The sequence below is a fragment of the Lampetra fluviatilis genome, chromosome 4 (genome assembly GCF_964198595.1).
Source record: "Lampetra fluviatilis chromosome 4, kcLamFluv1.1, whole genome shotgun sequence".
Classification (NCBI taxonomy): domain Eukaryota; kingdom Metazoa; phylum Chordata; class Hyperoartia; order Petromyzontiformes; family Petromyzontidae; genus Lampetra; species Lampetra fluviatilis.
In genome coordinates, this window is record NC_136278.1 from 11,618,398 (window position 1) to 11,630,518 (window position 12,121).

General features: G+C 43.6%; 1 protein-coding gene across 4 annotated transcripts in view; it reads left to right on the forward strand.

The window, feature by feature from the left end:
* Nucleotides 1–11,210, forward strand: part of LOC144931566 (rho-related BTB domain-containing protein 2-like) — a 92,239-nt gene extending 81,029 nt beyond the window's left edge. For 3 of the 4 annotated variants that reach the window (XM_078855544.1, XM_078855542.1, XM_078855543.1), the window contains 5 exons: nucleotides 1,566–1,684; nucleotides 4,373–4,523; nucleotides 5,858–5,946; nucleotides 7,192–7,297; nucleotides 8,163–11,210. In XM_078855544.1, the coding sequence (XP_078711670.1) occupies nucleotides 1,566–1,684; nucleotides 4,373–4,523; nucleotides 5,858–5,946; nucleotides 7,192–7,297; nucleotides 8,163–8,386 (689 nt within the window). In that variant the 3' untranslated portion in view covers nucleotides 8,387–11,210. Of the gene's footprint in view, nucleotides 1–1,565; nucleotides 1,685–4,372; nucleotides 4,524–5,857; nucleotides 5,947–7,191; nucleotides 7,298–8,162 lie in introns of those variants that run through there. The other variant, XM_078855545.1, reaches the window with a different exon arrangement.
* Nucleotides 11,211–12,121: the final 911 nt, after the last annotated feature.

Here is a 12,121-nt window from a genome sequence, read left to right on the forward strand (position 1 = left end):
ATTGGGAAGGAAAAGTGTGCACTTGGTTTATAACGCGAGCGAGCTGAGAGTTGCGTGAAGTGGCTGGTTTTTAGTAGCTGCCGCTGATTTTGTGCAAGTTGCCACTTTCATTTAATGCAGGATTTTTTTTATTGAACTCCAGTCTTCACTCGCGTTGAATGTCTCTTTTACCATATTCACCAATGTTGTCCAAATGCTATTGTCTCCCGTAACATGACACATAGGAGATCTTTATAACAGTAAAGACCGGACAAACGTTACAATTCAAAAGTCTGTTTTTATTATTTTATTTTAATATTGGGCAGTCTCATGTCTTTTCGCAGCCTGAACCAGTTTTGAAAAAGGTTCCACATTGCTATCACAGGGGACAGTGGTTCTTTATATCTAAATATCATTGGCCATCTTTATCCGTCATGTGAAGAAATCAACATTTACAGCGGCGCAGATAGAGTTTTGATATCCAGCATGCGGAATTAACAATTGTCATCCTCCCAATAAGTGATTATAAGTGGTGACTGTGAACAGTCACAGCTAGGCCATCCAACATCGCAACAACAATTACGTAAATGTCTTTTCAACTTGATTTGAAGCACCATTGGAACCTCCTTTGCCAGTAGCAAAATATGAAGAAAAGCTGTCACAGGTGTGGACCAATCAATTTCAAGGACAGTGCATACATTATCAGCGTTGTGTTTTTTGTTTGCATTCTGGCCGCAGGTATTGTGGTCAATGCAAACATGACTCCTTGTAAAAAAGTGTCAGTTTTGTTGCCAGATAAAAGGGTAAAAAAACAATTATCATAGATTCGAAGCTTTCGTGACTGCAGGAATTACTCTTTGGTTCTTTCGGTAAAGTCACGTAGAAAATACAATAATAATAGAATACGACGTTTAGGTGGCAACACAAGCAACCACCATCAGGTAAGAATGAATGATAAAACAAAGACATGGAAACAACACAGGCAGACACACATGCAGAGATAGAAACACACAGACACACCGAGCGTGACACACCAAGGAAACACAGACACGGAAACAACACAGGTAGACACGCATGCAGAGAGACACACACACAAAGACACACCGAGCGTGACACACACCAAGGAAACACAGACACAGAAACAACATAGGCAGACAACATGCAGAGAGACACACACACAAAGACACACACCAAGACTATGCTGTTGCTGTGTCTGTGTTTTATCTTGGTGTGTGTCTCGCTCGTTGTTTCTTTGTGTGTGTCTCTCTCTGTATGTGTGTCTGCCTGTGTTGTTTCTGTGTCTGTGTTTTATCATTCATTCTTACCTGATGATGGTTGCTTGTGTTGCAACCGAAACGTCGTATTCTATTATTATTTTCTTTTATTTTCTACGTGACTTTTCAACATTAGCTTAAACATAAGGTCCAGTTATTTAGCATATGGCGAACTGTATTTGTAGTGGCAGAGTAGATATGAGTTACTTTGTATAATAGTCAAATCCACTTAACGCTATCAATCGATACAACAATGTCCCGATTTGTGCCATTTGTTGTGGTTGTTGCATTTGTTGTTGTTCTGTGGAACAGACGTCACGTTTCGTGTGGAGGATGGAAGCGTGCCAGCACACAAGCCGATCCTCATCTCGAGCTGCGACTGGATGTCGGCCATGTTCGGTGGAACCTTCGTCGAGAGCTCCAACAAAGAGGTGAGGTCCACGCGATCTCCTCCACGTCGTCACCTCCACGTCGTCACCTCCATTGTCATCACCTCCACCTCGTCACCTCCCACTCGTCACCTCCACGTCGTCACCTCCACCTCGTCACCTCCACGTCGTCACCTCCACCTCGTCACCTCCACCTCGTCACCTTCACCTCGTCACCTCCATCTCGTCACCTTCACCTCGTCACCTCCACGTCGTCACCTCCACCTCGTCACCTCCACCTCGTCACCTCCACCTCGTCACCTCCACGTCGTCACCTTCACCTCGTCACCTCCATCTCGTCACCTCCACGTCGTCACCTCCATCTCGTCACCTCCACCTCGTCACCTCCACCTCGTCACCTCCACCTCGTCACCTCCACGTCGTCACCTCCACCTCGTCACCTCCACGTCGTCACCTCCACCTCGTCACCTCCACCTCGTCACCTCCATCTCGTCACCTCCACGTCACCTCCACCTCGTCACCTTCACGTCGTCACCTCCACCTCGTCACCTCCATCTCGTCACCTCCACGTCGTCACCTCCACCTCGTCACCTCCACCTCGTCGTCGTCATTGAGTTCACACTTGGGTTGTCACATTTATCATAAAGAATGCCTTCTCACCAAGTTATTTTATTATTATAAAAAAAATATATAACTCAATCGTCATCGTGATCAACATCAATTGTGATTTAATGGCCATCGCCAAGATCAGTGTCATCACCATCATCCTTATAAGCACTGGTGATTGTCGGCATAATGCTCAATTATAATAATCACCATTTCCCTTCAAAATCATTGTTGTCATCTTGAAAATTGACATCCACAAAATCCACCAGGATCACCGTGTGGGTCACCTTTCAATATAAATGGGGGCAAAACAACTTTAATGGCATCATGTTAACTCTGACATTTGAAATCTGCTCTTGCATTTAAAATGTCCATTGCGAAGCTGAATTCTGTGCCATACGAATCTATTCTCACTGACACAAGCAAAGACACACTACCCGTCTTAACACATTATTCTTTGTCTAACCATCAAACAAAGACCGTCACTGCATCGTGTGCTTTCAGATGCGCTTTTGCGGCGGTCTCGAACACTCTTCATTGTGATATTAGGAAGCCACTGGAGCTTTGCAATTTTAAATCCAGATTTAAAAGTAATTTCTCTAGGACCGCTTTTTGTGTTTAGTTTGTTGTCCTTCGACCCGCACCTAAGATTAGAACGGTTGGCTACGAACGGTGCGAAAGAAGATCAACATACATACATACATATCCAGAATCAGGGACAAAACTAGGACTGTCCCACTTCAGTCCCATCAGCCTCACGAGTAACCTGCCACGACCGGTAGTCCATTACACCTTCAGGGTCTCCGTTCTCTCTCACAACGCCTCAAAATTACGGGTCCTGAAAACAGCCACGATGATGGCTCCACCCCCGCTTCCCAGGGGGAGGCCTGCTAAACGCAGCGCTTAACAATGGCTACGTTTTCACGTGAGAGCAACTTGCAATAACATCATGGGATCGCACGTCCTGCAAGATCTTCAAAGCGCTTGCAGTTGCTTAATTATGTAACGGCATCTTTTAATTCCCGCAGGTTACTGGAACGACCTTTCATCTTTCCCAGGGTTAAGTGCTTAAACATTTGAGATTATTCACAGGCTGCCAGAGTCGCCATTTTAATCTCTGCTGATAACTTCTGTACCCTGGGATTTTGGGGTGGTGAGGGCAAGTGTGGCCAAAGGTCACGTGCCCTATGCCCACTAAGACGAATGTGCAAATGGAAAGCTTTTTAAAGTTAAATTTCGATTTAAAGCTTTCGTGACTGCAGGCATTCATCTTCTTGGTTATTTCGGTAAAGTCACGTAGAAGGGAAGACGCTGTCTCCCCGACAAACCTGGTCTTCACCTGAGGACGGCTGCTTGCGTTGTGGCCGAAACGTCGTGAGAATTATTTTATTATGTTTTATTTTAATTATTTTATTCCTTCCCTTCTAGTTGACTTTACCGAAAGAACCAAGAAGACTTTTTAAAGTTATTATTCATTATATGTTTTCTTTATCGGACCATCTGAGCATCTAAACCCCGGCTTACCGAGCAAAGCCAATTGTGCATTTTACAAATGTGTGGTCGTTTTAAGTTACAGTCACTTATTTTTAGTGCATGGATATTTAATTACAAATGTTATCAGAGTAGTGTCATGGGGTGAAGAATCAACCTCTTGGAATCGCTTCAGTCAGCAGCGTGTCATGCCAGGTCAGGGAAGGGCCCTGGTACTTGATATCTCAGAACAACATTTCATTTCCCTTTAATAGGACTCACGTGAAAACGTAGCCATTGCTAAGTGCTGCTGCTTTTAGCAGGCCTCCCCCCTGGGAAGCGGGGGAGGAGGGGGAGCCATCATGGAGCATCGGACGATGCTCCTGCACGTTCTTTAAAGAACGTTTATTTAAATGAAAGTTACCCGTTGGATATCACCATCATCATCAGCCATGGTCAATCCACTGCTGGATTATAGCCTTCCCCAAGCTGCCGCCATCTCTCAACAATCCCACAATGCAGCATGGTGATATGAAATAGATAATAATAATAATCATAACAAAACAATAAGAACCCCAGTATTAAACGTACAATACATGGTCGTCAAACTAACCGTGTTGACCGTATCCCTGCCGCGTGATCTATTCTCCACAGGTTTATTTCCCTGGCACAAGCCGAGCGTGTCTGCAGGCGTTGCTCGAGTACCTGTACACTGGCCAATTCACAGCCAACTCACACCTGGATCCCATTGAGCTCATCGCTCTGGGCAACCAGCTGTGTCTCCCACGTCTCGTGGCGCTCACAGGTATCCTTGACCAACCTTCCCTGCCCTTGCGTCGTCGTGAGGTCTGGTGCATGCTTGCTCGGGTTGCCGTGATGTGGCATCGCTATGAATGCGTATGTACGTACGTACGTACGTTGAACTTCTTTCGTACCGTACGTAGTCAACCATGCTAATCGGAGGTGTGACCGTGGTGATCGGAGGTACGATGTAAGGTGCACGTTCGTCGAATCGTCCGTGATGCTAAATATCGTGACGTTATAATTATATTTGCTCGTTATATATATTTTAAATACGTTCTTTCCCGGTGAAATATTTGCGAAATTATAATCGCAAGTAATCTGCAGCATGGCGATTATGTGAGGTCGATCATTTTCGCAGTTCCTCGGCTTAATTACTGCTTTTGTAATGTGCGTTACAGGTTGTGGAGTTGCGATGATTATAGGTCTTATGGCAGGCTTAAGTTGAGTGAACTGAAGTGGAAGACATTCTAAGTAATCCGAATTTCTAGATACAATCACAACAGCGTGAAAACAATGCAGGAAAATGTGAGCACAATTACAAACCTATGGGAAACTGATTTCGCGATTATCAGATTCTGAAATATGATTATGTATTATATCATAGTAAATTATATCGTGAAAACCCCAATGCATACCAAGTAGGCCCTCATAGCCATACAGCAACACTCTCCTAAGGCTCCATCTCTCTGACTCTTGCAATTTCAGTCGAATACATAACAGTGTTTTATGCTACGAAAAGGCAGTCATAGAAAGGCAATATATACAGAGAAGCAGACCAGTGAAACGTCTCTTGATTTGGCTTTGATCCGAGAGTGCTGAAGATAATAGTGAAGTTTTTGGCATATGACAAATCTCATTGTGATTTTTTTGTTGTTGTATGATATCGAAACTGGATTAGCACATCATGGAAAATCCTGAAGATTAAAATCCCATTTTGACCGCGTAATAATATTGAATGCAGATTTGAGAAGCACATAAAGAGCAGCTCTGCAATATTCAAACAACGAATAGTGCAGCCTGAAAATGGGTCCTGAAACGGTTGTACAGTGTGGATTTACTGCACTGGTTTTTGCGGTTGTGCAGCATGGGCTCTCTTATGCGTTTTCGGGTCGTACCGCGAATTGTTCGGCACGACTTCCGACGTTTTGCTCCACGCGCCGGGAACTTCACTTGAGTTCCAAGCTCCCAGCAAGTGCAGCGAAACGACGTCAGTGTGTCGTGTCGGACGACATGACATGGCAGAATCTGACGGCACGTCGGACAGTTACGAGTTGACTGTGTTGCTGCGGCGGCGCTAAAATGCAGACCGTTCATGGGGCTGTGCTTGGCGTGCAGAGCAGCATGCGGTTCAAGAGCTGCGGAGGGCCATGGAACGCGGCGCTGACATCGACGGAGAGTGTCTTGTCTACCTGGAGTTGGCCCAGGTAAACATGATGGTACCAACCAATTGGTTTTTTTACCAGGTAAGGCTCTACTGAGCTATGTATCTCCTTTTTAGAAGCGACCTGGCTGTCACAAATGATAGCTCAACGAAGTGGCTTATCACGTGGACATTGATAGCAGCAGCCAAATACTCTAAACCTGAATGTGGAGAGAAAATCCGGAGTACTTTGAGAAAATTAAATCATGCCCATGGGAAGAGAGAACATGCAAACTCCAAATTTACAGACGTCAGGGTCGGGATAAAACCCACGACCTCCTGCATACCAGGCGAGGGAGTTAACATCACGCCACCAGGTGCATGCAGCGTGCAGTGGCTTCATTTGCACAAACAGAACAAATAAATGGGAATTGTGGTGCATGTCCAAACAGCCCGTTAGCCTGCGTGACTTTGTCGTGGTTACATAGGGCCCTATGAGCAGTATTGGTAGCATTGCACACCCATATAATACAAAGAGGTGCCGATGTAAGGGGCCATCACTGCACGCAGGTTTCTAACAAGACATATGGGCACTCTTTCAATATTCTCCTCTCTTACGCATTTTTTTCCAGCACATCAAGCAGAACTTTAAACGTGTATTGGCTTAAAATCTCAATTAGGGCCGCTCTGAAAAAAGTCACGAATGCCATGTGAGACTTTTTATATGGACAGATTTAAAAGTTCAAAGCAGAGATCATTTTTAATCATTAATAATGTTAACGTATCAAGACACACGACCATTTTTGTAGGAATCACACAACTGGGTACAAATGCTAAATTACCGACGATATTAAATTATCCATAAGTGGATTTTGCAGACCAATCGTCGCTCTCATTGGGACTGTGGCGCTGTGTATATATTCGCGATTGTGCCGTACAGCTCTCCATCGTGTTGTCGAGTCATACCGTGTGTTTTTTGGCATGACATCTGACGTTTTGCTCCGCGTGTTGCCCGGGGCTTCTTCAGTTCCCGATGTAGAATCTCCCTGCGCGTGATGCGAAAAGTTGGACGAGTAGTTCCTGCCGTAGAACATTATTTGGCACGCGGTGCAAAACGTCGGACAGCTGGCCTACGACACGCGGTACAGACCCGACAAACACAGACAGGGCGACTTTACTCTGCACTTTGCTCTGATGATTTTCTGACACTGACGAAGTTGAGTACAGGAGAGCGTTGTCTGCATGCAGGTGGCTCTGCTCGCTACATGCAGCTGCATCTGACTCATGATCCTCGCCCCGCTCCCCACAGTTCCACAATGCGGATCAGCTGGCCGCCTGGTGTCTGCACCACATCTGCACCAACTATAACAGCGTCTGCCGCAAGTACCCAAAAGAGATGCGGGCCATGAGTCCAGGTGAATGTGTGCATGAAGTCCTTATTTATTAGTATATTGAGGTTATTAATGTATGCATATATGTTGAACTTCTTTCGCACTGTGTGTAGCCAACCGTGCTAACCGAAGGTAAAGACAGAATTAAGGAAATTGTTACGGGATGTATGGAATATATCAAATGTTTTCCACTGCACAGGACTGTTGAGTTCGTAGTATTAGTATAGCGAGACTCTCACCTTCCATCTGAAATATCATAGCGAGATTATTGTGATTCAAAATAGCAGAAGCTATGACGGTGACTTTAAACGATGTAAATGGTGGTCTTCATCATCATACAATAGACCGAATCTCAAATTGTCTCCATGCTAAAATGAACATGGAGCTCATCTCCTTCGGAGGCCCAGAGTACGACAATAATTAGCATCACAATATGTAGGTCACACCGCATCCTATGGAAATAAAAGCAAATGCTTTGTCCTGAATAGCAGGCATTATGATGTGTTCGGAAAAAAAATCGGGTTAAACTGAAACATCTAAAAAATTAGGCCTGGATATGAAATGTCAGACGGTCCAAAAACTCATTTTGTTTTAAAATGGCGTAAAAATACGGCGGCACATGCAGTGATGTCACACAGTTGGTGTCACATTATATTGGGGTGACGTCGCTTTTGTTGTTACTTTAACAATCTAAAATCCACACAAAGAACTGAAATTGTCCTTGAAAGTGGAAAACGTGAAATTTCAAAACGTGAAACACTAATGCGTGTTCATAACGGAATTTGTTCTCAACGTTGGGATGGCGTACACGTACATTGTCCTGTTCTCGGGCAACGTATGCCCTCGTTCCTGACTCCAAATCTCTGGCTTTGTCGTTCCCCGTCACCAGAGAACCTGCTGTATTTTGAGCTGCATCGCTGGCCACCGGTCTGGTACCTGAAGGAGGAGGACCACTACCAGCGCGCTCGCAAGGAGGAGGAGATGGACGGCTACATGACCAGCAAGCGGCAGAACGCCCGACGCTGGTGGTCGCTGAGCCCCCAGCCTCCGTCGTCTCCGTCCACCTCGGCGTCGACGTCGGCCTCCCCTTCGACGTCCGCGTCCGCGTTGTGATGCGCCGAGACCGGAGCCAACGGAGGCCCCTTTGGACCCTGGCCGACGCCGACGGGGGCCCCGGTGGTTAGGACCTCGGGTCGAGCGACGCTCCAGCTGCGAGGGCGAGGCAGTGAGCTTGTGACGAGAGCTGAAGCGCTCCATAGCTCGGCGATAAACGCGCGGGCTTCTCTGCATAGATGAGGGGTGCAATGAGATACCCATATCGAAGTTGAATCCAGGTGTTATTTGGATGGTGTTTTTTTATCTTCTATCTGGCCGATTGTACACGACGCTAACATTTGATTTATGCCTGTGTTCCTGAAGATCTGCGCCCATAGGGATACATCATGTATCGCTGTGTGCGATTTACTGCAAAAGTGCCCACGTTTCGTGGGCCTAATGGCAAAGCTGTCGCTGGCCAACGGCATCCCAGATAACTCTATAGTTTCTCCAATGCTTACTCAAGGCCAAACAGAGGCCGGTGGCTTAAGGGTAAGGTGCCGAGTGTTGAATTGATCGCTGTGTTGCTAGCATGGCGCATTGATATCAGTATGCCACTCTAATGCAGCTGTAGGAGCTAAGTGGCATTTGATCGAGTTTTGTCCTATTTCACTATCCACTGCTAGTCAGGTGAATTACATTCCGCATTTCATGTTCGTGAATCTCCACCGTCATCTTTGCGGCAGTAAAGAGAGGGAGGGTGAGTCTACCTCCAGTTAATTTAACGTCACTTCACTGTGTTGTTGAAAAGGTTTCCATATCACGATGGACTATGGGTCTCACCTTGTGCACAGTCATCACAACTAAAGTGACCCATCAGCCACTTTGTCTGCTTCAACACCATGAAGTCACTCATTTAATAAGCAGCTATCATTTGAAGATAAATATATATCTAAACATATGAGACGCACAAAGAAAAACTTCAAATAATTTTGAATGCAAACAATATTTCAACATACATGAACTATCCCTGCTATTTTCTTGTACATTTTGCTAATTACCATATATATGCTCATAACAATGTGGCTACACACAGTCTCATCGTCACCACACATACAGCAGCACTCGATATGCTGTACAACCCTCCTGCATCAAACCGTATCTTCGTTCTCTGGTACAAATAATAATATGGACCCACAGATCTATTTTGTCCCCCGTGTTAACGATGCGTTTCATGGTCTTGAGACATTCTCTGCTGGCCTGTAGTTGTTTTTGAAGCGAAAAATAGCTGAGAATGATTTCCAATTCAAAACAGGGCCCCCTCTATTAACCGTGTGCCGCCCCTTACGAATGTGCTTCACTCACGCGGATGCTGCAGTGGTCGACGGTGCCAGGGGCATGGGCGAGGGATGCCCCCCCCCCCCCTCATAATAATCCCCAATACCCAATCGCTACATAAAGCAATTCGCATGAACACCTCCGCCTAATCCTGCGGTGGCCACCCAAGAGCATCAAAAGCAGGACGTGTGTGTGTGACCTGTTAAAGCGTATTTTCGTCATCTCTCCGGGCGACATTTACAAAGTGTTGCTGAATCGTGTGCGCACATCAGTGACAGCAGTATAAACCTGCAGATCCATCCAAGACGATCTGTGAGTATTGTCAACTTTGGTTTTCACTTCAATGCGATTCATTTTTTTTGGTCTTACAAATGAGAAAATACGGTATGCTATCGCAATCTATTCATAATTGTAGTGTACTACTACAACTATGTTTATGTATCGTGTGTGTAAAGTATATACGTGAGCATAACTGTACACTAATGTACGGTGTGCGTATATACATATATTAATATGTAAAGTATGTATGTAATTTATAGACTCATACATACAAATACATGTATTATATGTACAGTATCTAGTGATACGTATTTTTGGTTTATTTAATGTGTATGACTGAACAAAATTCGTGTTTCAAATAACTAATAACGCGATTTTGGCTTAAGAAAATGTAGAAAAGGGCACCTGTAAAGAACACTCTCAAAAGTAACTCGTGCAAAGTTGTACATGAGAAGCACGCTGCTGTGTGAAATCACCACTAGTGTGACATTTCATAAACAAATTAAAGTTAACGCTGTTTACTTTGGTTAAGCACTGTGTTTATGTTGTAATGTTATTACCAGTAAATAGAAAAAAACCACTCAGTCTACTGAATTCCACAAATTGAAAAACGTTGCAGGTTTGGTGTCAAGCTTAAGTGGAGCAAATGCATCTACTTAAAATAAACAAAAAATGCTCGATTAAAAGTGTAGATTAATCAAACCCATTTTGCTTTTCCTGCCGTGTGAATATCTTTAAGAGCATGTGCTGTCCAAATGATGAATACACACGGCACTGTATACGTTTAACTTCCGTGGCTTTCACATAATTGATCAATTTACGTTAAATCGTGTGTCAGTGTTTTCGACGAGGAGTAGTGGTAGGGTTGGCTGCAATGTGGCGATACCTCGACACATCGTCGTACGATAGAAGGTCCACAAAAATAGTATCGTCCGTTCTGCTAAATATCGTTATATCGTGATTATCGTTAACCATTGTAATTTGCTTAATATTGTATTTACCAAATAACAAACGTAGTAATTAAAGTGTGTAAATAAATCGCTGTTATACATTACTGCTTTGTAAAAGTTTTTCGGAAGATTTGACGGCATGGCGATTATATGACGTCAATTGTGCAGTCCTAAATGTATGCGTATCTTCGTGTTTCTGTCAGTACGTGCGTTATAAGCATCACAAATTGCAAAGAAAATAAGACCGGTAGCAGGCTTACGTCGAGTGAGCTGCAGCTGAAGAACGTTTAAGTGGTTTTCATGTGTGCAAGAAGTCCGGAAAAGCACAGTAACAATACAATAACGATGCTAAATACAATTACGAGGATATAGGACACTGAATATCGCGATAATCGTCATATCGTCAAATTGATACGATATCGTATCTGCGTGAAAGAATACATTAAGGCTTTCGTGACTGCAGGGATTTAAATGCTATGTTCTTTCGGTAAAGTCACGTAGAAGGGAAATAAGAAAATAAGAAAAATAAAACATAATAAAATAATTTATTTTTAAATAATAAAAATAATTAATAATAAAACGGAATTTTTTTATTTTGTTTTATTTCCCTTCTACGTGACTTTACCGAAAAAAACAAGAATATGCTGAACTGTGTGTTTCCACCTTTTCATTTTACACGATCACAACTTGTAGTGTGTCCCTTATTTCATAATAATTGTAAGAGAAAATCAAATGGAAATCAAACATTAGGATTCCATTAACATGTGGAAAATACACCTGCTGTAGAAAACCAGTCAAATATCTATGTAAATTAATATTGTCGCAGTAAGATTAAAGTGTAGTGCTTTTGTTTAATGTATCTGTATTGTTTACCCCAAACACCATCATATTTAACAAACATATCCAGGAGTAACATGTTAAATGTGTATTAAATTAATGTGAATATAATTGAAAACATTCATATACCTATATGGACATACTGTGCATATGTATATATTAAATATGTATATAAATGTGCGCGCTTATGCTGCGATTGTACATATGTATTGTTGATATTTATCCACACATATAATATGCAGACGATGTCGCCACATCCGATATAGATCAACTGCGTTACATGCCGTACCGATGCAGTGTTACGCATTTATGAACGGCATGTTTTCTCTAGTCAAAAGTACACACGTAACAGAATAAGAACGTGAGCACGCGAAGACACGATTTTCTTGCCAGGATTTGTTTGCGCGCC